The sequence below is a fragment of the Squalius cephalus genome (assembly GCF_949319135.1).
Source record: "Squalius cephalus genome assembly, chromosome: 22".
In the NCBI taxonomy this organism is placed as follows: Eukaryota; Metazoa; Chordata; class Actinopteri; order Cypriniformes; family Leuciscidae; genus Squalius; species Squalius cephalus.
This window is the reverse complement of record NC_137143.1, coordinates 16,144,670-16,170,971: the sequence shown is the minus strand read 5'-3', so window position 1 is coordinate 16,170,971 and position 26,302 is coordinate 16,144,670. Positions and strand designations below refer to the sequence as shown.

The 26,302-nt window shown below is 36.1% G+C and overlaps 2 protein-coding genes across 3 annotated transcripts; both read right to left on the bottom strand.

Annotated features, from left to right (window-relative positions):
• Positions 1–1,084: 1,084 nt before the first annotated feature.
• Positions 1,085–7,173, bottom strand: tbr1a (T-box brain transcription factor 1a). 2 transcript variants are annotated; one of them, XM_079857019.1, is made up of 6 exons: positions 6,544–7,173; positions 6,084–6,256; positions 5,675–5,796; positions 4,737–4,895; positions 4,574–4,635; positions 1,085–2,318 (listed from the first exon to the last, which is right to left on the bottom strand). In XM_079857019.1, the coding sequence occupies exons 1-6, from the start codon at positions 7,086–7,088 to the stop codon at positions 1,535–1,537; spliced, it is 1,845 nt and encodes a 614-aa protein (XP_079713145.1). In that variant the 5' UTR covers positions 7,089–7,173; the 3' UTR covers positions 1,085–1,534. The 2 variants fall into 2 exon arrangements, with proteins under 2 accessions (XP_079713145.1, XP_079713146.1); XM_079857020.1 differs by having other exon boundaries at positions 1,529–2,318; positions 6,102–6,256.
• Positions 7,174–8,280: 1,107 nt separating this feature from the next.
• psmd14 (proteasome 26S subunit, non-ATPase 14) lies at positions 8,281–20,921 on the bottom strand. The gene is made up of 11 exons (XM_079857021.1): positions 20,801–20,921; positions 20,136–20,192; positions 15,917–15,988; positions 14,618–14,737; positions 13,742–13,812; positions 13,508–13,658; positions 10,548–10,655; positions 10,359–10,433; positions 10,155–10,280; positions 9,971–10,033; positions 8,281–9,005 (listed from the first exon to the last, which is right to left on the bottom strand). The coding sequence occupies exons 2-11, from the start codon at positions 20,181–20,183 to the stop codon at positions 8,907–8,909; spliced, it is 933 nt and encodes a 310-aa protein (XP_079713147.1). The 5' UTR covers positions 20,184–20,192; positions 20,801–20,921; the 3' UTR covers positions 8,281–8,906.
• Positions 20,922–26,302: the final 5,381 nt, after the last annotated feature.

The following is a 26,302-nucleotide window of genomic DNA, read 5'->3' as shown; positions in this document are numbered from 1 at the left end:
GATATGTCTACCCAGCCAACCCTTAAACTGAAGGAATGTTCATCCCTTCATAGATAAGAAAATGAATGTGCTTTATTTACAAACCCGCATATAGAATTGTACATAAAGCCTATCAATGGAATACAGTTTATCTAAAGTGCGCTTTACCGCGGGACTTCAACACCTATCAACAATCATTCAATCAATCTCTCCCATTAAACTTTGACGCCACCTTGTGGGCGTTATATATAGGCCTATAGGTTGCCACACGAATTACTTGGAATATTGCAAGGACATTTTTGCGTTATAAGGACGTTATTTATGCTACTCACCTTCATGGTTTTCGAAGTCCAGATTGTTATTTTTCTGTGGAACAAAAAAAGGATATATGCCTAAATATATGCCTAAAACCCAGATAGCACAGTAAGTCTGCTGTGTGCAAACATCTAAACGTATCAGAAAAAGGTAGTTTTACATACATTCTAAATAAAAAACATCTTAAAGACATCTTCTAAATGTTTATTTAACGTCTGACAGGAAACGCCTTAGGCATATGCAGATGAGCAAACACTCTAAAAAATGCATCTTGCAGATGTAAATGCAGACATCAAATAGACGTCTCCGTGATGTATGTGTGCTATCAGGGAAAAGAGGGGGAAACACATTAAAATATATATATATTAGTATTTAGACATATATGTAAGAAACAGTTAAGCCAGCAGAGTTGCTTTGTTTAGGTGGGTCTTGGTTATTCCTGGTTTCAACAGCTGCTGAAAGAGCTGCATTCTTCACTTGATCCCTTCACTGTAATGTACACTAAGAGAGTTTGTAGCGGCATTTAGTGATAGATTCTGCTTCCGTGTTTAAGCCTTTTGCTTATGGTAGAATTAAACTCTTATTTCCTCCGGGTCAAGGACACATAAGCGATGTCCCAAAACCTGGTCAGCTGCTTACACAGCCCTCATTGACAGCATTCGTTCTTGTATTCGCCGCTAGGTGTCAGTGTTGTGAAGTATTACACACTCACACCAACTTGCCATGTTGGAATCGGTTGGAATGCAAATAATACATCACTAAATAAGAAACCGAATCTAAACTGTAATTTAAGTTGCAAAGATTTTTTGGGGGGATTTAATATACTCAAACATCTGACAATTTATTAACATTATACATCAAACATTCTGACACCAGCAGAATGTCATGACTTCACATTAACATATTTTACAATACGCATCTAATCAATCTGTTTTGATAGATCACGATCATTAAATTCCCATATTAAACACTGTTTGTGATTTTAAGCTAATAACTATTTATCTAGATGCATTATATTGGGACTGTATGTTTTAACAAGCACTCACATGACGGTCTATTCATTTATGTTTTTTCCTCTCTTTTTTTCATATTAACACCACTGAAAACAAAAATACACCGAATACTCAGTTCAGACATGGTGCAGCAATGGTGTCATTAACATTAAAATAAATAAATATCGTATACATAATGTTATTTCTATACTAACAACATTTTAATTGCACACTCAGCCCAGGTAGGTTTACGTTTGAGTGCCAAAATGAAAAAAGTCAGATTCTTTAATCACATTTCTTTCCCTGTTCTGTAAGACCTGTATGTCTTTTGCAGTCTGAACATCTGAAACAAGAGTGATGGAGGAATTTCTCTGTTGCGCTTCTTCCAAAATCCTTAAATCACCGGAATCGATTGATTTAATGGAAGACTGAGTCTCGGGCCATGTTGAATCCGTGGCATCTTTTCCTTCAAGCTCCTCGGAAACCTCCAGAGCAGGTCTGTCTATTTCCAACAAATTTCCATCCTCGAGCATGTAATTCGCTTGTGTTGATCTTCCAAGAGTCGTATCTATGGCCCAACCAGGCAGATTTGAGGTGGTTTTACTGCTGTTCTCTAGCGAACCCCTTGAATCCCATCCAGTAGCACTGGTGTAGTAATCCAAACTGTTACTAGTGGCACCAGTACTAGTAAAAGGCAGACCTTTGACCCCCGCTGTGGCGTAAGAGAGCAAAGCTGCTGTGTTAATATCAGTTTCGTATGATGGAGCGGCTGAGGACGACACAAACCAACGCTGTCCGGAGTTGCTGCTCTCTTGGGTTTGGTCTGATAGGCTGTTAGTGAGCATGAGCGGTCGGTCAGTAGTGCCAGGGTCAGGGCTAAGAGTTGTAAAACAGGATTTTGTGTAACTGTTGACTAACTGCTCCTGGAATAAGGCGCTTGTCATTGCGTACCGTGATCCAAGCAGCAGCTGAGAGTGTGGAGAGTCGCCGGGTGTTGGGGTCAGTCGGTCAGCGTCGCAGCCACTGTAACTTCTGGAGAAAAAACAGGAGGAAATTAGGTAATAATGTAAAAAAAAGAAAATGTAAAACTGTAAAATGTAATCGTCTACCCATTTCACTTCTAATCCCTATTAGCAGTGCACTGTAAAAAAAAAAAAAAAAAAAAAAACCCTTGCCTTAAATTTAAGTACAATCAACTTGGCTGTTTAAGTCATTTAAACTTAAATTACATTAAACTGACTTAAAAAAAGAGTTGAATCTCGTATAACTTAAAAAATAATGTTTAAATTTAAGTACAATCAACTTAGACGTTTATGTCATTTCAACTTAAATTATATTGAACTGACTTAAAAAAAAATGAGTTGAATCTTGTATAACAAAGTTGATTTTTAAACTTATTTAGAGTTAGAGCAATGTAAAAACATATGTTGTCATAACTTATTGATCATATCATTTTTTTCCTATGCCCCATGATGCTTTGCGCAAATTATAAGAGTAACTACTTTTGGGAAACTGTAAACAATCAGCAAAAGGTTGGCTCTGTGAACGCAAAAATAAGCATTTTCAAATCGAACATTAAAAGGAAATTTAAAAGTGTAAAAGCATTAACAAATTACAAACAGACCACGAATAACCCCAAAATCTCGATTACTTAGCAATCTTGCATGTTAAATATCACTGTAGTGTGTCTGTATTATGTAACGTAATCAAAAATGTTCAATAACTGGTACATAGAGTACAAATATTTCAAAAGCGATTTCCGTCATTTTGACAGACAATAAATATTGAATATACCTGCTTTAGAAACATACTGCACATTTGTGGTCTTGCCTTCCCGATTTAATTTACGATAAATCCCATTAATAATTCACTGGAATGCGATAAGAATCTCTCACTTTTCTCCCCAACTCCTCACGTCTCTTTCCAGGTTTGTTTTCACACATGCTTTAAAATGTAATCGTCTACCCATTTCACTTCTAATCCCTATTAGCAGTGCACTGTAAAAAAAAAAAAAAAAAAACCTTGCCTTAAATTTAAGTACAATCACAAAAAAAATAGTTGAATCTCGTATAACTTAAAAAATAATGTTTAAATTTAAGTACAATCAACTTGGCTGTTTAAGTCATTTAAACTTAAATTACATTAAACTGACTTAAAAAAAATAGTTGAATCTCGTATAACTTAAAAAATAATGTTTAAATTTAAGTACAATCAACTTGGCTGTTTAAGTCATTTAAACTTAAATTACATTAAACTGACTTAAAAAAATAGTTGAATCTCGTATAACTTAAAAAATAATGTTTAAATTTAAGTACAATCAACTTGGCTGTTTAAGTCATTTAAACTTAAATTACATTAAACTGACTTAAAAAAATAGTTGAATCTCGTATAACTTAAAAAATAATCTTTAAATTTAAGTACAATCAACATGGCTGTTTAAGTCATTTAAACTTAAATTACATTAAACTGACTTAAAAAAAATAGTTGAATCTCGTATAACTTAAAAAATAATCTTTAAATTTAAGTACAATCAACTTGGCTGTTTAAGTCATTTAAACTTAAATTACATTAAACTGACTTAAAAAATTAGTTGAATCTCGTAAAACTTAAAAAATAATGTTTAAAATGGCGTAACTTATTTTGATGAGTTGAAGTAATGTAAAAACATGTTGTTGTGACTTATTGATCATGTCATTTTTTGTTGTCTTTTCTCATACTGTCACAGTGGAAAACAAAGGGAGGAAAGAAAATATTCTGTAGGAAAAGAATGCAGCGACTGAAAAGAGCTCTTACCATAGATATTCTTGTTATAACATGTTAAAAAATACCAAACGTTTTTCTCAAGTCTTGAAATAGATCATGAAGGACATTTTACAGCTACTTCAGTCAAACTGACAGATGAGGAATATATATTGTAGCGCAACCTTATGATTTGAAATTATTTGTTTCACAGGAAGTACTTCCCATAATCTAAAATGCAGTAGGATTGGAAAAAAGTTGATAATAATGTCCATTACTGTTAGTAGCATTGGATTTTGGAATTTGGAATATATGTAACATGTACATTGTGATGTACAGTCCAAAATAAATGTTTTAGGATTTAATTCTTATTAATATCATCAACAATAATAATAATATCATCATAATATTGTAATAAATTCAATTTATTTCAATGCATTTTTAAAAACATGTTCATTTCCGCAGTCAAGTCAAAATTAAAATTCAGATCCGAAAACCTGCAAGAGAATAAATTATCAATGCATTCATTTGCATGTAAATGGACTTACGAATCATAATTGTCCCGAAATCCTTTAGCAAATGGATTGTAATCAATTTTTAGTTGAGTTATCTGAGGAAATAAGGAAACATATTAATTAAATCAGTTCATATTCCTTTCTTTCTTTTCTTTTTTTGTAGTGTAAATGAATGCCGTGAAAGACTAGTTCTTACATCTGTGTTCTGGTAAGCTGTGACGGCTCGAAATTGCGTCTCGGGAAAAGAAAATGTCTGTACTCGATCAGGATCACTTGTATCTTCATCTCCACTCTTGTTTATTTCAACCACATGCACCCTCGGCTGATACTTGTGAAGAGACTGTAGAACGATCATCTTGAAGGACAAAGAAAAAATACATATTTTAAAAAAAAAAACTTCACAAGCTGCCCATAAAAATGAGGAATACATATATAATTTCCTTGCTTGATTGTTACTACACCATAAATGAGAGGTGTAGCTTCATGTTTGTGCTATTAGTCTAACAAGGACATGAAGGTGGTTGTAATATGGTTTATGACATTTTAGCTCATAATAGTGTGATAATAATTAAGGGAGTTCAACCACATGAGGGTGAGTAAATGATGACAACATTTTCATTTTTGGTAACTATCCATTCAAAAAGCGTCACTTTATTTATCTTCACTATAGTTCATTTAAAAATGAAAATAATTTACCCACCCTCTGCTGTTAATATAAATATAACATACATTTCTTTGTTCTGCTGAACACAAAGGAAGATATTTTGAACTTCAAAATATCTTCCTTTGTGTTCAGCAGAACAAAGACAGGATTGGAACAACTTGAGGGTGAGTAAATGATGACAGAAATTTCATTTTTGGGTGAACTGTCCCTTTAAGGTAACTTAAGATAAAAGTGAGACCGTCACAAACAATGTCATTTTGAAACAACATTGTTATCGTATAAAAAATAAAAAGTTGAGAAGATCTTTTTTTTTCATGTGCCAATTGAAATCATTTGTCACGGGCTGCAGATGGCGATCGCTGACGAATGAAAACATATTCTGAATGGCAGTTGATTGTTGACTCACCCTATTTAGACTAAAATACTTATACTGGTTCATTTCACGAAGAGAATATCACATAAGAAACCACCTGAGTGGAGTTGCTGGAAGCTCCCTTGTTGTTTGTCAGCTTCAGTTTTCCGAAAGAGATCTCCTGACGCATCCAGTGCGCGCCGGTGTTTGGAGAGTCCGGGTGCGTGTATACTTGGTTTCCTTTAAATAATAAATAAAAACATTTTATTCATCTGTTAGGGCTACTATTAAACGGAAGTAACAAACATTATTATCACAGTGTACTTAATATTTATATATTAATATCTGACTTTTTTTTAGAGTTGTTATAATTTGGTCTATGAGGTTATTACGCTTTGGAAAAAGGAAGGAACATCGATGATAGCCCTCAATATTGATAGTCCACTTAAAACAACTGTGACTCTTATTATCTGCTCGGTGCAAAGCTTCTTAATTTCCTCTCCAGTCGGTTGATAATTAGAGTTTACCCGTAACAGGGGGTTTACCGGTGACATTAGTGTCCGCTTTGCCACAGGGAACCCATTTTCCGCCCTGGAACCTCCAGTGGTTTGGATCCGCCAGAATCACATCCACAACAATATTATAGTGACACGTCGGGTCAAGACCAGAAACACTAAAACTAAGAAACGGAAACATCCGGCTGCAGGGAAAAACCGAAACAACAAATTACTTTTCAAAAAGCAAATTATAAGTTGGCTATTTAAATATCTTAAAATGTAAATAACTAAATCAAATAAAGCCTTTTTTTTTTCTTTACATCATGAAATACCAGAAAATGGACTGCAAAATGTTAAATAAATTTAAAATAAGTTATGTAGACCTAATTGAAATAATTATTAAAAAATAAGACTTTCTTTCGATCTATTATAAGCTTTAAAAAAATGCTAACCAATCAAATTAAAAGATAAATCAAAAAATTAGACTTACCGTCCCTGTTTAGTAATGATCATTTCTGTTTGGTGTCTGTGGAATTTGAACCACAGCGCCCGGTTACACAGGTAAACCTGAGCTTTACCGGGCACCGGGTGGAAAGGATAGACTGCGGCGTTTGTGTAAGTTTGTCCGTACGGCTGTGAGTACGCGTAGCTCAACCCGTTGTACGGCCCGTTGCTGATGACCGGGTGAGTTGTCATGTAGTGACTGGAGAGTGCCGGGAGCGCGGGTACATGCTGACCCGAATACGAGAACATTGCAGAAGACGATGCGAAATCTGTCCGCTCTTGACTTGATTCAGGTAAATTACACTTGTCCGCACCGTCACTGTCATCCCGTGCCGCGGAGACGCAGTCCAAAGCGTTTCGGGTGTTTCTCATCCCTGTGGAGAGTCTTTTAAAAGGTGGCTCGTTCTCCAGGGTGTCATCGGAGGAGGAGACGTGCGCGTCCCCCGCGGCGGTGATGTGCGTAAAATCATTGTCCACACTCACTGGTTTGTTGGCCAGTGCGGACGGTGAAGGGAGTTGTTGCAAGTGCATAACTCAATTAGAAAGTTCTCGGAGTTCAACCTGGGTTGAGAACTTCAGACCTCAGACTTAGACATGCTGCTTTGACTGGGTGTTCATGCCCTCTGCTGCACGTGCCAGTCTGTTAAAGTGTTCACACCGAGCTTAATATAGGAAAATGACGTCGCTCCGCATTTGATAGCAGCATAATGGGCTGGTATTTGCATTTAGATTGGCATTAAGCATACTTAAGCGGTTTCTTGGAGTAGATAACAGGGTATAAACTTTTCCAGCTACCTGACAGATCACTGTGTCCTGAGAAATCATGACACCCAGCTATGCAAATAAAAGAAAATAAGTGACCGCGGCCCGCGCGTGTTTAGTTAGTCAGTCAAAAGCTTTTTGCTAAACTCAGCCAAGGGCTTGGTTTTATTTTCAGCACAGTTTGGACTATTTTTATTATTATTAATTATTAGTAGCCTATAGTCATTTTTTTTTGGGGGGGGGGGGGGGGGGGGGGGGGGTCTAATTTAGCGTGATGCTATACAATTTACATTAAACAGCTGTAGGCCTTCATTTTTCATTAGCCTACACTTATCACAGTAGGTTTATATTGCGGTCAAAATAGGCATAAATATTGCATAATGCCCGGTGTCCTGACATTTCATCCTACCCTTTAGATTGTCCTACCAGGGTTTACTGCGCATGCCCACATCAATATTGCTATCATTTTGCTATAGGTAGGATAAATCGACAGAACACCGGCCGCTATTTTTTTAACTGTCACCGTGCTGGACTCCTTTAGAATGGATAACTGGCAAGTCCTTGCGATTTTTAGGCTATAAACGAGATGCAGGACTTCCGTATTCATCATGAAATTAAAACTTTTAATGGAATATATATCAGTATTTATTATAAATGATTTAAAGCAACGTCTCTTCTCTGATGACGTGTTGATTGACGCAAGGGCAGGACTTCCTGTCAGTCACATGACATCACAACAATAGCAAAGCACAACGACCCAATCAATTCCCGATGCACCAAATCAAGTCCCGTCCCAATTCACACAACACTGTAGCTAAACAAGTATCTAATTATTCCAGAGAAAAAAGTAACATGCATTACAGATTATCTCCCTCTCACACAGTATGGCAGTGCTTACATGGTTGCTAGGTCAATTGTTTTCTACATTTTGTACTAGTCTTTTTTTTTTTTTTTTTTTTTTAGCGGAAACAATAAAACAGCCTACAAGTAAAATAATTTACAGCCAGTCAGTCATTACAATATAATAATCCTCTTATATCATCATGAAGGGGGCTATTGTGCAATAGTTGCATATTTGCCTAATATCGGAGACAACGCTACTTGATCCATAGGGACAGAATTAGAGATGGGTTTAAAAAGAGGTGGCTTCAAAATATTTCTGAAATCAAGTGAAACCGATTAGACAGGAACAACCATGTTTACGGAGCACACAAATAAATATTTCACACTGATGCGTCGTCCTGAAGTGCTGTCGTCTTAAATAAGGTGTTTCATTGTTGTTCTCTGAAAAAAAATCTCCCTCAGAGATTTCATTCCTCAGGAACTTCAAGGGGAAATGCAAGGACAACTGATTTACACTGAAACTACATCCCTTTGCAGTAATAATTCAAGATCTACATAATGAATCTCAAAGAATTTTTTGGTCATTTCTAGAGTTTGAACAATTGTTTTCTACATGTGCAACCTTTCCTTGATGTCCATGAAGGAAAGACAATGGCGTTACTGGAATTTTGTGTTTATTTCTTAAAAAGACAAAACAGTTGTAGAATATGAACATTTATGCACAGACAGAAACGGAGAGGGAAATCACTGGAACACCACTGTGTCCAACATCGCTGCGAGGCACTGCACAATATTGGATGTCATAAGAACATCCACATGCTCTTCCAAATGCCGTTTGGGATCCTACAGAGAGAAAGAGAATAGCAGACATGTGGTCCATTAAGTCCTGTAAACCTCTATACACACTAGTATTTGCCAGATCACCTATGGTTTACAGTAAGGACTAGGCATTGACACATATTTCACAATTTGATTCAATTTCAATTCAAGCGCCGCAATTCGATTTCGACTCTGGCTGTTTGTGAATGGAATCTGTGCAAGGAACCCCAGTTGGTCCACTATAATACTGAAGGTTAAAACTAACTGATTTGTAGGCAACTTACATTTAAATTGCACATAAGGAAGTTTCTTATTATAATAACGTTATATATAATACAACATTATTATTCTTGGAATTTAAGGGCCCGTTTACACTGGGTCACTTCATGTGTCTTTACTGATCGGATAGCCATCTTCCACGGTTCCATTTACACATACAAGAGTCTCGGCAAAACGGATATAAATCTGATCTTCAATTCCCGCACTATTTGCAAATTTAACAGAGTTCACGTCGAAGAAAGCAACCGATATGAGCTCAACATGGCTTGCTGAACAGATGCTCAGCTACTCATCTGCGACGATACGTGTTGCTGTAGTGATGTCATATCGCGTCATACAGCCTATAACACTCTCTAACACGTTTATTTTGGGAGGAGTAAAACGTGGTTTCAACAAACAGATGCATTTACACTTGTCCAGTTTTGTCTGGAAAGCGTCTCAGACCACTTCCTGAAGCGGTTCGAGTGATCGGATTTAAATCCGTCTCAAGGCCACTGCCACCTGGTCTTTACACGATTGGATAGCCATTCCAATCAGAGAAAACGCATAAAGTGACCAGGTGCAAACGGGCGCTAAGAATCAATAAAGGTCTATCAAAATGAGAATTGATTAAAATCAAATCGAGAAATATATATTTTTAACCCAGCCCTAGTAAATATAATGACAAAGCACCTACAATATAAAGAAAGAGACAAGAAGAAACTAATGACCTGTTTTCCAACGTTCTTAATGGCAAGCTGCTCAGGAGTCATCTTGTCTTCTTCCTCCACAGCCTGAAGGGACGAGAAGAAAAAAAAAATGAAATCAAACATACTTCATGAATGAAAGGCTCCATTTCCATTTAACTTTTCAGACTTGAGAGCCAGACACCCACGTCCCTGTGCATTTTCTCACCTTATTGTAGTTCTTGGCCAGTTCGAGCATCTCCTTGACAATGGTCTCGTTCAGTTTGCAGTGTTCACTGTAATCCTGCAGGGTCAGACCCTCCATCCAGCTTTTCTTATGGAGGTTCAGTAACATCTGAACACATAAACACAGTATGACTGTCTGGTCTAAACGAAGAACAAAAAGCATGTTAAAACATCTATAAGTTCAAACCTTCTGTTCCAATTCATTTTTCCTGTAGTTGATAGTAATGGAGTAATAATGTCTGTTGAGTCCATGAATCAAAGCCTGCACAAGAGATATGACTTTTAGTCAAATTCTACATTAAAAGTAATATATACATTTTTTTTATTTCATAAATATAATATATATAAAAAATAATATTCTATATAAAAATGTAACCTGAATAGAGGGCTTGTTGAGGTGTCCCAAGTTAGAAGTGGTTTGACGTGGCTCATGACCCAGTACCATCATATTGGCATTTATTAGCCTGAAAGCATCAATCACAACCTGGAGGAGGAAAATGAATAGTGTTATTCACATTCTTGCGCAAATCAATAGTTTATATATAAAAAGGAATTTTTCGTTTGAATGCATTATGGGAGCTACGAAATAACCTCACTCTGGTTTTAGAGAGTGAGAGGACACCAGTAAATAAAATCTGATCTAATCCAGGGGACAGAAAAAAAAAAAAAAAGACATTTACAGTAAGAGCGCAGGCTTTGTGCTGCTGTCACATCACATATGCGATGATAACGCACATGAGCTCACACACAGGTCAAGCCTGCCCACATGAACACTATTGAGCAGAGCAACCGTCACACACAGAAACATCACAGCCACGCACACACATAATGGAAGAGAGGTGACAGACGATTTATGGTGGCGACTTTATAAACCTCTTATCCAGCATCGAGCTGAACACCTCTTGCAAAACCGTGACATTCTGTGACAGTTTTTTCCCCCATTGTGGGTCTAAATATTTAGGATTAGAAGTTACTTTGGTGGTTTAGGAGTTGGCGACAGCTATATACTGTAAAAATTGAAAGAAGTGTGCCATGGAGGATTTTATTATATAATATAATATTATTAGACTAGCTACAAAGGACATTTATTGACACATTAGTATATGAGTGATATATTGATATAAGAGTTTACAAAGAAAAAAGTGGACGAGTGAAATAAAATTTAAAAAAAGATGAGAGAAAAAAGAAAACAGTGATCAATAAAATTGAAAGTAGAGGGAAAAAAATACTCCCTTTGGTTTAGATAAGTGATGTCTTTATATTCAGGATACATAACTTTATATTAATGATTTATAAATACATATATTTCCAGTACGACTCTTCATATACATATAAAACTAATATATTTATATTGATTTTATTCAAAAAATGCTTGAAAACGTTTAGTAAATAAAGACATGGAAAGCTGGTTAAACAGTTTTTCATATTTTTAACCAAATATAGAACTGTATAATGAAATTTTATGATGAATTACATTGTATTAATTATATTATTATGGCCTATTTCCAAAATTAAAGGTAATATGGCGATGTGGGCAGATTTTTAGCCATAATAAAGACTAAATAATCAAGTTCTATTAAAGCTTTTTAAATAGAAAAAAAAGACTTCATTATGCATCATCCCTGGTTTCACATGCAGTGTCACAATTTTTAATTAGGCTTTTTAATTGGGTCTCAGGTACACAAAACACCTACTGATGCTACTGATTTTAAATAGTATGTTATGGAGAATATAAAAGGCAGAAAGAAGTGAAATAAAACACAAGTAAAGCCTTAGACCAAATCACAGCGATGGGAGTTTTTGTCTTGGACAAAAGAGTGTTAAGTAGGAGAGGGAGCAGATTGTCTGGAAGAGCACAAAGTAACGCCTCCTGAACCCTGGGGACTCGTTAGATCCTGACTGAATGAACTGGTGTAAAATCCTGCAGTGCTCCACATCTGTGCTGAGGGGGACGTTCCCTCTGCCAGGTTGAGTGTGTGATGCTCGGAGGGTGCACAGGAGAAAGACGGACGGACCGTGTAGTGCTGACACCACGGAGAAGTCACAAACCCTTTTTAAAGCACTTGTACTGTGTTCACAGAGACGTGATGATACTCTGGAGGTGTGCTACATGAATATTTTAAAACCCAAAACAAACAAGTGCAATGCAATAAAACCTTTCAGCTCAAATACTAAAGTTAAAGTTAAAGTTCAGCTAAATGTTTCATTCCTGTCCCCCTCCACCACTCAAATATATTCAGTAAAAATCTATTTTATTATCGGTCTTACTCTCGGTGCACATATATAGTAAATTATTGTAATAGATGTATTACAATAATGTAAGCATCTTAAAGAATGTACACTACTGTTCAAAAGTTTAGGGTCATTAAGATTTTTTAATGTTTATGAATGAAATCTTTTATGTGCACCAAGACTGCATTTATTTGATTAAAAACAAAGAAAAATATTGAAATATAATTACAATTTAAAATCACAGTTTTCTATTTTAATATACTTTAAAATGTAATTTATTCCTGTGATTGCAAAGCTGAATTTTCAGCATCATTACTCCAGTCTTCAGTGTCACATGACCCTTCAGAAATCATTCTAATACAATAAAAATGTATTATTATTATCAAAAGTTGTGCTGCGTAATATTTTTTGTGGAAACCACGATACATTTTTGGTCATGATTCTTTGATGAACAGAATTTACTAGAAATTTCTTTTGTTACATTATAATGGCTTTGCTGTCACTTTTGATCAATGTAATGCATTGCATCCTTGCTGAATAAAAACACTAACTTCTTTAAATAAATAAAAAAAATCTTACTCTAAACTTTTGAATGGCACAGTTAATACATTTTTATATGCATGTTATTATTGGTCAGCCTTAAAAATATTTACATCCATAATCAATCAAACTGAACTATATCTACAGTATATGTTACTATATGTCATTTGCGTTCTCTTTTTCATCCTTTATTAATGCCGCCTTCCTCTTCCTATAAAAGCATCTCCTCTTCCTGTCCCCATCCCCCAACACAGGACTGAGACGGAGATGGAGTCCTCACACTATCTCACGTGGTTCAGAGGGTGCTAATAGAGCTCACAGCGGCAAGCAGACAAGAAAAATCACAGACATCCAGACACTCTCACACTCTGACAGGAAGTGTGAGCGCCCGTTCACATATACAGCAGAAAAGAAAGAAGAATCTCTGCAGAATGTGTGTGTGAAGCGGTAACATCTGTTAGTGTGTGTTTAAAGGAATAGGAGACCCAAAAATGAAAACACTTCTAGATAATGACCAATTCCATTAAAACGAGTGTTGCGTTGTGTAAGTTTATGGGCCGTTACCTTTCCCTTGACGCTCTGGATGGGATCGACCACCACGGCAACAGCGCGTTCCGACAGCGCCTCAAAACTCTGCTGTGTGTTGATGTCCACACCCGACAACCAGCAGCCAAATCCAGGGTGACTGTGGTACCAGCCCACCACCATCTCAGGCCTACACAGAGATCCCAAACCCTCATTATCTCACATACAGTTTTATATCAGAACAGCTTTTCATTTTCACTCAGATTCTCTCACCTTCCCGTCTGCTTTAACATATCCAACATCTTGGCTTGAAAAACAGGGTCCACGGCCTCAACGCTCACACCCTGTCAACAGAACAAACAGTCAGAATCGCTCAGGAGCGTAAAACACAGTAAAGCTTGCTGTCAAATACATCGACTCAAAGGTGAAGTGACATCTTTAGAAATACAACAGTAATCAGAGTACCTGCAGGGTTTTTAAAATCAAATATAAGCCCTGCACAAATAAAATTATTGCCAAATCTATGGTAACATCCAAACCATAAAATGACTAAAAATGACGATTATATATATATCCTATTTGTTTAGATTTTTATAATGCACATTAGCTTCTTTTCGATTGATTCGCTGAAATGAAAATGCAATTTCACTCTCTGTCAGTAGGTGGCACTTATGGAACAGCAGAAATGATTACTCTGGTAAACCCTGTATATACAATGCAGCTATGCTTTTTAGACATGCAATGAGTCTGCAGGTATGAGATAATGACCATAAGGTAAACATTGTCATTATTCAGTAGATCATAAGCAATCTCTTGAAATAAATGTGTGGTACTCATTGATTGCGAACTGCTCTGAAACTGTGAGCCTGTAGAACATGCAGTGTTGCGTTTTTACTTTGAAACATGCAGTGCTCAATTAAATCATAGCCTTTTGAAGTTTAATAATTACATTAAATCATATTGCGATTCCTGTTTTTTTGTCCCCAAATTTAAGACCTCTTGAAATGATAATTAAGACTTTCTTATACCCTTTAATATATTTAATTGGCCTTACATTTGAAACAACTTAATTTAAGACTTTTTAAGGACCCGCAGTGACCCTGATAGAGTATACCAAAATGGGTTAGGGTTAAAAAAATGTTCCCTCACCGTTCCTGACTGCGGCATGGCAAACACGTCAATCACGCGTACAGTGTAATCATCCACAAACTCTCCCAGCATCAGACCCATGACTTCCATCGGCACACCAGCACGGCCATGTTTCAGCATCTACACACACAAACAAACAGATGGAATGAAAGAGGAAAAATAACAATGGTTCTTCTTCTCTTATAGGGGTCATGCCATGAGAAATCAAATTCTTTTTACCATTAAAACACTTATTATACTTATTAAAATGCTTAGATACCAACAACCGACACCACGCAACAGAGAGCAAAATGGATATATCAGAGAAGGATGTCCATGAAGTAAATGTATCAAATTAATAGAAATGTTAAACAACTTAAATATTTTTATGTCTATTTATTCCAATTCTGTACCTGAACACTACAGTTAGACCTACCTGAAAACCTGAAAAGCACCATTTATTCCATTTTTATCTGTATTTATTTGTTCTATTTGTAATTGGATTATTTGTTATTTCATTACTGACTGTTTACTAGTTTTTAATAGTGTTTTAAATTTACATTTTATCATTGTAATAGAGAATTGTGATATTTCACTGGTACCTAAACATTTGAACCACTGACCCAACCAGGCCAGTAGAAAAAAATCCTTAGCATTGAGCTCTGCTGAAGCAGCTCTAAATATGCACTCTGCTATTAAAGGGGACCTATTATTCAAAATGTGTTTATGTGAACTTTGAGTGTTTCTGACACAACCTTGTGTGAATTTTACAGCTTAACCAATAAGACGTGAAAGAGAACGTGATGCGCCATCTGACAGCCAGCTTTCCGTGCGCTCAGAAAACCATAGAAGTTTAAACTGATATGGCTTTAAAATGTATGCAAATAATAACTTTCTTGATGATGAACCGCAATGTCACGTGAGTGTGATCACAATAGAGAAAATAATCAAAATCAAATTTGCTGTGCATCCCTAGCAAATACATTTGAATATGACTTCCTCCTCAACAAATGTTTTTTTTATCAGCAATTTGTGCAGTTTACTAACAGGCTTTAAAGGAGTCGCCCCTTAAAAACTGATCATTTCAGACAGAGTCAGAATAAGGGTTGAACATTTTTTTTAAAATGTGATTAAAATTATGTTAGTGGCTTCAAATTAGTCTAATCATACACCCCTAATAGCAACATACAATGTATTTACAGAACCAAACCCTGATAACAGAACCAAAATAGAAGAAATGAACTGCTACACAAGAACAGGTATGAAAGAGAACGTGTGTGTGTGTGTGAGAGAGGAACTGTGTGTATGCTGAGTTCTGACCTTCAGCAGGGCGAGGGAGGAGATGTACACCTGTTCAGCTGTGTCCACAGCAGGGGCATCTGTGGGAGGACCCTGCAGAAAACACACACAGTAACACTTCAGTCCAGGGGAATCAAGTCTATTTAGCAAAGGACTGCTCATTTACTCTATGGCAAGCCGATTTGACTCCAAACCATTCCCAGGAAACTAGTTTTTTTATATCAACAATTCTATTTTCACTAGTACAAAAATACAAATACTGCAATTCATGATATAAAAAATTACATAATTACTATGGGTGTTATGATAAACTTAGCTCACGAGACGATGCATGATTTTGGGTGTTACAAAAACAAGACAATATTTTTAAGAAACACTATATAAGAAATGAAAGTCACAAATTGTAAAACAATGCAGGTGCGTTTTACGTCCTTAACAAATCTAGGGCTGTCTGTCACTAACGATTATTTTGGTAATCGAGTAATTGCCAATTATTTTGAAGATTAAGCAATCATATCATGTTTTTAGTGAATACCCTTTAAAATGGCCTAAAATACATATAAAATAACAATGAAGTAATTATAATTGGTTTACATAAAGTATCAAAAGCAAGTAATTGTATGGTCTTATTGAACAACACTGTTAAAATACATAATGTAATACATAATATTCTAAACAATAACTCATATACATTATATATTATACATTATGTAAATCTTTAAATATTTGGCCACTTCTTTACAAAAGAAATGCAACAGCCAGTCATTTCTTGAACAAGAAAACGTGAATACTGTATTTATTTCTCTTTCACATCTTCTTTCGCTTGAATTTCACACAAAATTATGTCAACGTGCCTGTCTTGCCGAGTTTCCAAGTAAACATTGTCGGTTATGTCTTAAATGCAGTCGGAGAGACAACGCATGTGTACAGTATCAGTATATTGGATCATTGAATTGTGTCTTAAAGTGACAGCAGCCTAATATTCCAGATGCTGTCTGTGTTTTTAATGTTAATCAAACAACAAAAGACAAAAAAAAAAAAGAAATCACTCAATGCTCTTGGCTAAATAACTAAAAATGAACTAGCCAATGGCGACTCAAGCTTAAATAGAGGGTTGTTTCCTAGGAATGGTTAAAAATCAAATATGCTTGCCATAAATACCAGCCCTTTAATGCTAGTAAATGGATCATCCGACTCTCACTGGATCCGTTTACATCTAATATTAAAATCAGAGCAAAACACATGCAATAAGGGATATAAATGACCTTTTCAAGCTAGGTACAGATTCAAAAGATCTATCTTTGGTATCTCTGACATCAACATGCAGTGAAACAAAGTAATCCAGGTAATCTCAAAATCAGAGACCCAAACTTTGACACAACAAGAGGTGGATGTTAATTCCAGGTGTCAACAGAGTCATTAATTAGGCAGCTTATTAACAAAATTCTTTGAAACATCTACTAATACCGTGAGAAGAAGCATGTGACTACCGGATCTTAAAGACTTGTGATAGTAATAAATGTAATAAATCTGCAAACAAATGTAATGTGTAATAAAATTGATAATAAAAATATTGACTGATGTTATTTTTATTGGGGATTTAAAGTGTTTTTTTTTTTTAAGATGCATATATACAAAGCTGCTTGTTTCCAAACCATTTCTATTAACAGAACTGAGAGTATTTATATATTAAATTAACCAGTATTCATTACGCAATTCCAGAAATTTCAAGAACTTATTGAGGGGAGAGAAAGAAAAGATTGCAGTTTACTTGATTATGTTTTAATTTATATTTGAGTTTGATTATTTAAGTATATTCATAATAATGTATTCATTTAAATATTTCAAGTCATCCTATGGAGTAAGTTATATATTATCAATGTTGTACCAGTACCTTTAGTAAAAAATAAAATGTATTCAAATCTGAACACAAATGCAGGTTGCAGGAATTGTTCCTAGATTGAGAAGTGCGGACTGTCAGTGCGGTTTGATTGACAGCTGCCCCCTAAAGCACAGGATTGATGCCAGCGTGACACTCGACAAACAGAGGAGTGAAGAGAGATCCTGCAAAATCCATCCGTCACCTTGGGAAACATCTTTTCGAGGTTAAGCGACCCTTGTGTAATTGTCATGTACACATTTATGTACCTCAATAATCATCAAATACGCACACATTAGGCCATATGGATACGTGTGAACATCAAACAGCCAATCAAAGCTCAAGAGGACTGAGAAAATAACATTTGGAACTGCAGAAATCCAATCAACACTGTCCAAAATCCAATCAATCCTTTATGAAATATTATCAAGTTTTAAACATTAAGCATGTGCAGCTGCGGAAATAAGAGTATGAAACCAGCACGGAAGAAAAGAAAGGAATGATGGGTGGTTTTTCCCCCTCTTTCTCTCTCTTCCGTTCTGCCTGCTGGAGTGGGGTGTGAATCAGAGGGAGGCAGCCTGATACTGGAAGTGTTAATTGGCAGAGAGAGCTGAGAGACGTCTCTCTACCCATCATGCATCATGCCTTGAGAAAAACCACATGAGGACACTCTCAGAATACCGACACCCCCCCACCCTCAATAACACCACCCAAAAAAGCATCATATTTTGTGCACCTGCTTACCACCTGACACATCTCTGCTCACATGAAGTTCCCAGAAAATCTCAAGCACAGGGATTTTCACTAACAGGAAGCGTTTGCAGTAATACAGATGTCATTATGTACGAATCAAATGCTTTTAACTTTGCTGGGGGGAAAAAATACAGTCTAAGGTGGTGTGAAGGCCATAGTTGATCTCTCACTCTGGTTATAAAGGATTTTAGGCATATTTAATTTGGTCACCGGGGCTGGTTTTCAGATTGTTGTTTTTCAGTATGAAATAGTGTTTAATTATACACTATCGTTCAAAAGTTTAAGGTTGGTAAATTTTTTTAATGTTTTTGAAAGAAGTCACACCAAGGTGTGGTCATTTATTCGTCATTATACAAATAAATATCATTATTATGTGGTCAAGGTCATTTATTTGATGAGCAATACAGTAAAAATAATATTGTGAAATATTGTAAATTCAAAATAACTTTTTATCTTTTTAAAATGTAATTTATTCCTGTGATGCAAAGCTGAATTTTCGGCATCATTACTCCAGTCTTCGGTGTCACATGATCCTTCAGAAATCACTTGTTAAATCACATGTTATAAATTACTGAACAAAAAGATTTCTATCAATGTTGAAAACGGTTGTGCTGGTTCATATTTTACATAAAAAGTAGGGCTGTCAAACAATTAATCGCATCCAAAATAAAAGTTTGTGTTTACATATGTGTGTGTATGGAGTATAATTATTTTCTATATATAAATACACACACATGCATATATATTTAAGAAAAATTTGTTATTTATATGTAAAATATTTATATATAATATAAATTATATATAATATAAATATATATACACAGTATATACATGCAAATATTTCTTAAATATATACATGCATGTGTGTGTATTTATATATAGAAAATAATTATACACCGTACACACACATATATTATGTAAAAACAAACTTTTATTTTGGATGCGATTAATCGTTTGACAGCCCTAATAAAAAGTTTAATGAATAGAAAGTTCAAAAGAATAGCATTTATTTGATATAGAAATATGTAAAATTATAAATATATTTACTGTCACTTTTTTAATTTAATGCATCCTTGCTGAATAAAAATATTAATTTCTTTAAACAAATTACGCTACCACTTTACAATAAGGTTCCATTTGTTAACATTAGTTAACTACATTATATAACATAAAATAACAATGAAAAATACTTCTAAAGGAATTGTAGTTTACGTTAATTTTAACATTTACTTATACATTTTAAAAATCAAACACTTTAAGCCTATCTGTTAATATTTAATGGATCTGAACTAACAATTTCAATTTAACCAGTTTTAAAGACCGTTTAAGACGATTCGCCTTAATGAGAACCTTTTAATGGACATTTATCAATTTTAAATATCCACTAATAACATGCAAGTGCATTATGGAGATTGTCAGTGACTGTCTCCCAGTATCTCGCAGTGTGTTTGATGGCAGTTGTAGTAAACATCAGTGTTGATGTGCTGAGTGATGCAATCTTTAGTATTTAGCTGTCTAATGACTGCAAGCTGCTGTCAGTCACAGCAGATGCCATTCACAACATCATGTTTATCAGATATATATTAATATCAGAATAAATATTATTACCTGGCTGAGTCCCGGCATCCCCCCTCCAAGCCTCAAAAGCCGGTCCATTCCTTAGATCTAGACACAAAGAAACAAGCAGATGTCTTTAGTTTATAAGCTTGTCAGTTTTTTGTTTAGTTTTTTTCATATTAAAGGCACTGGGCATGGTTATGAATGTTGCTGAATCATGATTATTCATTCACATAGATAGTAGGTATTCAAAAACACCTACCTATCAAAATGAACTGATTTTTAACTGTATCTAATAAAATATTCTAAGGTGTCAACCTCAAATATTAATATTAAAAAGCCTTTATTTGTGATATACTCAGACAGTATTTTAATTCACTGCCAGACATCAACTGCTAACATGCTAAGCTATTTAGCATGGTGCTATTTACACGGGCACATGACACTTATGAGAACACAAACAACGGGAAAACGACAATGTGTAGACATACGATATACTGTAAAATAAGAGGAATAATTTTGATTTTATTCATGTAGAATTTAATTTAACCTCTAAACAACTGTAAGAAAGGCTAATGATGATGCTAGAGGCAAAACTACTAAGTTACATCACTCAACAACATACTAAGCGTTTATAATCACATAAACAGCCTCCGCAGACTGCAATATTCCATAAACAGCTATTTTATGCTAGAAAATATGTATTATTCTTTTACCTGTGCAGTGAGAATGAGATAGTGTCAGAGTGGCAGCTAAGTTTCAGCCCGTCTACAATGAATCAGCCAGAATTACCAGCGTGAAATGTACCACAACAGGGTTATACAGGACAGGCAGATCAGATTTTCAAAATAAAAGTCTCTTAAACGTTTAAATAATTATCCGAATTTAGAGCTGTCACACAAAATATAACACAACATCGTTTAATTCATCATCTATTTTTTTTTTTTTGTATTAAATATGCTGAAGTATATAGTTGTAGTGCTTCATATACTTTATCAGCATTTTTTAGCTGTCAATCAACGTTTCGATTCCATTCTATTCTATTTTAATTGCTAAATCCCTAGCTTTACAAACGAGGTGGATAATAAGCGATTGTTTACTCTCGTTCACTGTTTTTAACATTAACATATTTTTTCCCTTTCATTTCCTCTTCTCCCTCTAGGCAAATTTGACACCTAGCAGGAGATTCAGTCTGCACTCACAATCTGAATCCTGCCTCCATCCTCCCATCAGTGTGAGGTTCTCATGACCTCAGATGATCAATGCAGAGAATAACATCTGATAATTGTGTGACAACAGAGAAGCATCTGCTCATGATGGACCTCCCTCTAATTTGCAGCTTTATATTGGATCGTATGCAATGGATATTTATGTTGTTTCACTCGGACAGTGGCTATGTGGTAGAGAGAGTGGAGTTATGTATCAATTCATGTGCTATATGTTATGGAAATGCACAAAACATTTTCGTATTTAATTTAATTTAAAAAAATTAAATTGCTGTATTCCAGTTCACAAATTAAGTAAGCTATATTCATGACATGAAAATAAATTCATGAAGAGTTGCTACATAATTTAAATTAGAAAACAAAATCCACTTGTTATTTTGCTACATATGTCTATTACAGTAGCCTACTCCCTTAGAAGATTAATTTATTACATTGAAGCTTTTAATACATTATTTTCACTATAGTCTAACTCAAGTCTCAATTGTGACTCACGGGACCCAGTTTCTTGACACAACAGCGCCATCAGCTCAAGTGATATTACGGGTGTTACACTTCTCACCTTGGGTAGAGCTCTCCTGTGTTGTAATGAGATATAATAACCACTAGATAGAAGACTTGAGCTGTGATCCGGTAACTTCTTATCCAGGGACCTCCATCCAACACAGCGTGCCCATAAAGGCTCAATTTTGACAATTCACATATATTGTTACATATTGTGTCACTGCGGTACACCTATAATAAGTGTTTATATGCTGACTGTTTTAGACTGGTGGTATGAGTTGTACCGCTGCGGAGTAGCCCAGTAACTGCGTGGCTCGTCATAGACATACACAGAGATAACCCAGACAGCAACATACTGTCGTCGGCCCAGATCCGGCCCACATCTGGGCCGTGTGGAATCCATGTGTATTCCAGATGTGGGCCGGATCTGGGCCGACACTATGTTGCTGTCTGGGAAGTAGCTCCGGCTACAATGTTCTTCCGCAAGACGCATACAGTTCTGTTTATTAACCGCCAAAAGTTACGGATCATATGATCATAAGTTAAGAATGCACCACAGTTACATTTTAAAATAAATAGAACATTTTAGCGACCGCAGAGCCAATGGGTGGAGCTTGACGTCCAGCTCCTCCCCCCTAGTAGGAAGTATGTGCTTTTGGATCCAGCCATTGTCACATGTTGTTTTTTATGTGTATAAAATTCCACAAAATACTATGCACTGGCAAAAAATATTATTCATGAAATGTTCCTTCATTTGGTGCGTCACAATTCTCAGTGTGTTTCAGAATGATGTTTAAAAATGTTTAATGTTGAATCCAAGTGTACCAGATGTGGGCCGGATCTGGGCCGACGACACTATTGCTGTCTGGGAATATGTTCACCATGGTCCATTTCTGTATATAAAGAGTGTAAACTGTATCGCATTAGATATATGTCAACATTTTAACCGCTTTAAAAAATAATATTTATTATTATTATTAAATTATTAATATTATTATGATTATGATTTCGGGCATTTGTCGGCGATCTCTCAAAAGCTGTCGACGAGTGAAAATCGGGGCTAAAATCTTGCAGTGTGAACTCGGTATTAGTAAGATAATAATTATGTCAACTTTTTAAACCGCTTTAAAGTTTTTTTTTTTTTTGTTTTTTTTTGTATCATTAGATATTTGAGTAAGCTGAAACCCAATACTTAATCATAATTTACTTAAAATCCTACAATTAATCTGTATGACCTTATTAATTGGAGCATTACAATAAGAATTCTTAAACTGATTCGGAATTAATTTAAAAAAATACAATTTATGACAACTTTAGAATTGTGTCACTCATTACTTCACTATAAATTCTCAGCAGGTCAGAGTTCAGAACATGACCGAAAGAATCCCGTCCACCAATCACAGCGGAGCTCGTTGTGTTTCCACGGCTGCTGAGGTGTCTGTTCTTGTAATTATCCCCACAGGACTCCAGCGCTTAGAGTCAGGCATGACCTCAGGGTAAAGTTCAAAGGAGACCTCTTGTCCTAGCAAAAACGAAATGTACTCCAGAGGGTGGCAGTATTCCTCTCACCGGCGGAAACCTCCTGTGGAGAGTTATGGGGCGTGACACAGATACGAAAGGGCAGAGCATGCAATTTTGCGAGCTGTCAGTCATGATATGAGACAACCTAAAGCTTTGTAGCCTTTAAATCTTCTTCAGATTACTATCTGGTATGCAACTTTTTCTGATGTGAAACTTGAGCAACTTCCTCTCGTACAGCCCCTAACAGGAAGTGGTACAGTGAGAGGTGTAGGATGACTTCCTGTGGAAATGGATCTCTTTACTAATCAAATCAGATATGCTGAGCCTCGGCTTATATTAGAACCACCTGACAATAAGGCTAAACAGCCTCTCTTCATGTTTATGATTTCACAAATAGTCATCCGAGAAAGTACTCGGTGGTTCTCAACTGGTTTTGCTTCAGGACCAAGATTCTAAAGCTTTAATGGACATTGTGGCGAAGCAACATCAAAATGCTTTTTATTCAAAATAATAATACATATTCTTGTTAGATGTCTGTCTTATTTTGATGGTTTGATGCTCTCAACAGCCAACAATTCACTGCATGAAACCATGCTTTTCCTCATTGTATTTAATGTATTCTGCATTGTATTTTAGACATTTATTTTACATTTACTATGCTTTTATCTAATGCAACTAACAGTGAATGTTATTTTATTAATATATTATTATTATTATTGGTCTCTAAATATCTATTTTTTTATTTTATTTTGATGGTTTTTATTGTTTCAACAGCCAATAATTCACTTCATGAAACTATGCTTGAAAGAATGTTATGCTAGTAGTTAGGCATCCACCAAGCAGCAGATCAAGTTGAGATAAAATACAGCAGCGATTGATTAAATGCACAACCTTTGACGTTACCGACAAAAGATAAGGAAAACATACATCCTGAACTATCCAAACCATAATTATATTGTCAATTAGCATTGCACTACATGCATTTAGCATAGTTTTTCCATACTATCCATGACCAGAACAGACCTGCAATCCTGCATCCTTCGAAGGCCGCAAAGGTCGGACTGAGCATTGTTAAATGTGACGGTCTAGCCTACGGATGATTGTTCTTGTCGCCTAGCAACTGTGAAAGCTGCCGTTAATGAGTGACAGTAACGTTTGTACTAGACTTTTTGGAAAGTTATATTAAACTGTCTGAAAACAAAACAGGGTTCACAAACTGTCTAATCCCAGACAGCAACATAGTGTCTCCCCAGATCTGGCCCACATCTTTGCTGTGTGGAATCCAAGTGTACCAGATGTAGCCCGGATCTGGGCCGACACTATGTTGCTGTCTGGGAATATGTTCACCATGGTCCATTTATGTATATAATAAAGAGTATAAACTGTATCGCATCTTATGCTGAGTTCACACTGCATGATTTTCAAAGTGGTCAGGTGACAGGTCACTGCTCTTTTCACACTGCACGACTGGGGTAACATTCAGTTGCTGCTGTGTCCACACACTGCACGATGGATCGGCGACGGGGTTTCACACCGCATGACTTTACAAAAGAAAGAATCGTCGACAAAATCGCAGACGAAAGAATTTAACAACCAAACGCACGCGAGAAGTGATAAGGAAGTAACGCAAGATCACGTGTGCGTGAGACTGAAATTGTTGTTAAAGGCACACTATGCAAGATTTGTACCTTAATATAACAGCTTCGAAGTCATTTCGATGGTAAACGAACTATTAGTAGGGCGAATCATCCCGATAGCAAAGCAGGGGGGGATCAATGCAGGTTTGAGAGGTGGCGCCCCGCCAAATCTCGCGAGAATCACGACTTGCTTTACGGCACGACGTCACATACATCAACAACATATGAAGCAGCCTCTGTGGAAGACACTAGCACGCATTTCAGACGTGAATCATGGCAGAGTCGACGAAGAAAACGAAGAAAGCGCGGTCGACTCTAGGGGTCGCTGTTTGACAAAAACCAAAACTGCATAGTATGCCTTTAAAAATTATAGCCAAATGTTTGTGCTTTGTTTCTGTTTGATATAATTATAAATATATTTATTCAAATACTGACATTCTGGTCTATAACTCCTCCCCAAACATCCTGCTGATCTTGCTCTCTCATTGGCTGTCGGTCATCGCCGATGTAATTGTCAGTCTGAACACTTTCACACAAAAGGATTTTGAATCGCCGACAGGTCCAGATATTAAGGATATATCGACGATTCTCTCAGATCACGCCTTTGATAATTCACACTGCGTGATTGTCACTCGTGTGAACTCATTTGCATATGATTTCGGGCATTTGTCGGCGATCTCTCAAAACCTGTCGTTTTAAAATCGTGCAGTGTGAACGGCATTAAGATATGTCAACTTTTTAAAACGCTTTAAATTTTTTAACATTTGTATCATTGGATATTTGAGTAAGCTGAAACAATACTTGCTTTTAAAAGTGTAATGAGGCAATTTCTCTAAAAAAAAAAAATCCTGTCGTCACTGGCGCGCAATGAATTCTGGGCTAGGCAAGGATCCATCTGTTGTCTCCTTCATTTCATGGGAAACGGAACAGCCTTCGTCGCGCAGCGGTGACGCAATCGGCTTTCGAGCGCGGCCTCTGGATTGTGACGCAGCAAGTACTTGTGATGAGGGCTGATGAGTGACAGGTGTGTGTGGTTAAGAGCCAGGGAGGATCATGTAGAATGCAGTCCTTGACAATGAGGTAATACCACAGCAGGGAGAGGGACGGAACAGAGAGAAACATGGGATACCTGGCATGTAAAAACACTTGTTTTATAATCCAAGACTGACCCTTCAGCTAGAACAGCAGTTCCTTTTCCATCTTCTTTTCGCAAGAAGTGATACGATATGGCTACGAGGCAGCAATCCTTACTGCTTAATGTGAGAAACACAACGCTTTCAAAACCACAGACTCCATCATCCGCATTAGTCATTTGCCCAACGGGTTCATCTCT

Bases quoted from the DNA above. Each gene is read 5' to 3' on its own strand.
- tbr1a (XM_079857019.1), bottom strand. From the start codon at position 7,088: ATGCACTTGCAACAACTCCCTTCACCGTCCGCACTGGCCAACAAACCA. The intron at 6,257-6,543 runs GTAAGTCTAATT...TTTTCCCTGCAG, and splicing joins ATCATTACTAAACAGGGACG to CCGGATGTTTCCGTTTCTTA. The intron at 5,797-6,083 runs GTAAACTCTAAT...TATTATTTAAAG, and splicing joins CGGTAAACCCCCTGTTACGG to GAAACCAAGTATACACGCAC.
- psmd14 (XM_079857021.1), bottom strand. From the start codon at position 20,183: ATGGACCGGCTTTTGAGGCTTGGAGGGGGGATGCCGGGACTCAGCCAG. The intron at 13,659-13,741 runs GTGAGAGAATCT...ATCTCTGTGTAG, and splicing joins ATGTTAAAGCAGACGGGAAG to GCCTGAGATGGTGGTGGGCT. The intron at 10,281-10,358 runs GTTTGAACTTAT...TTATGTGTTCAG, and splicing joins AAAATGAATTGGAACAGAAG to ATGTTACTGAACCTCCATAA.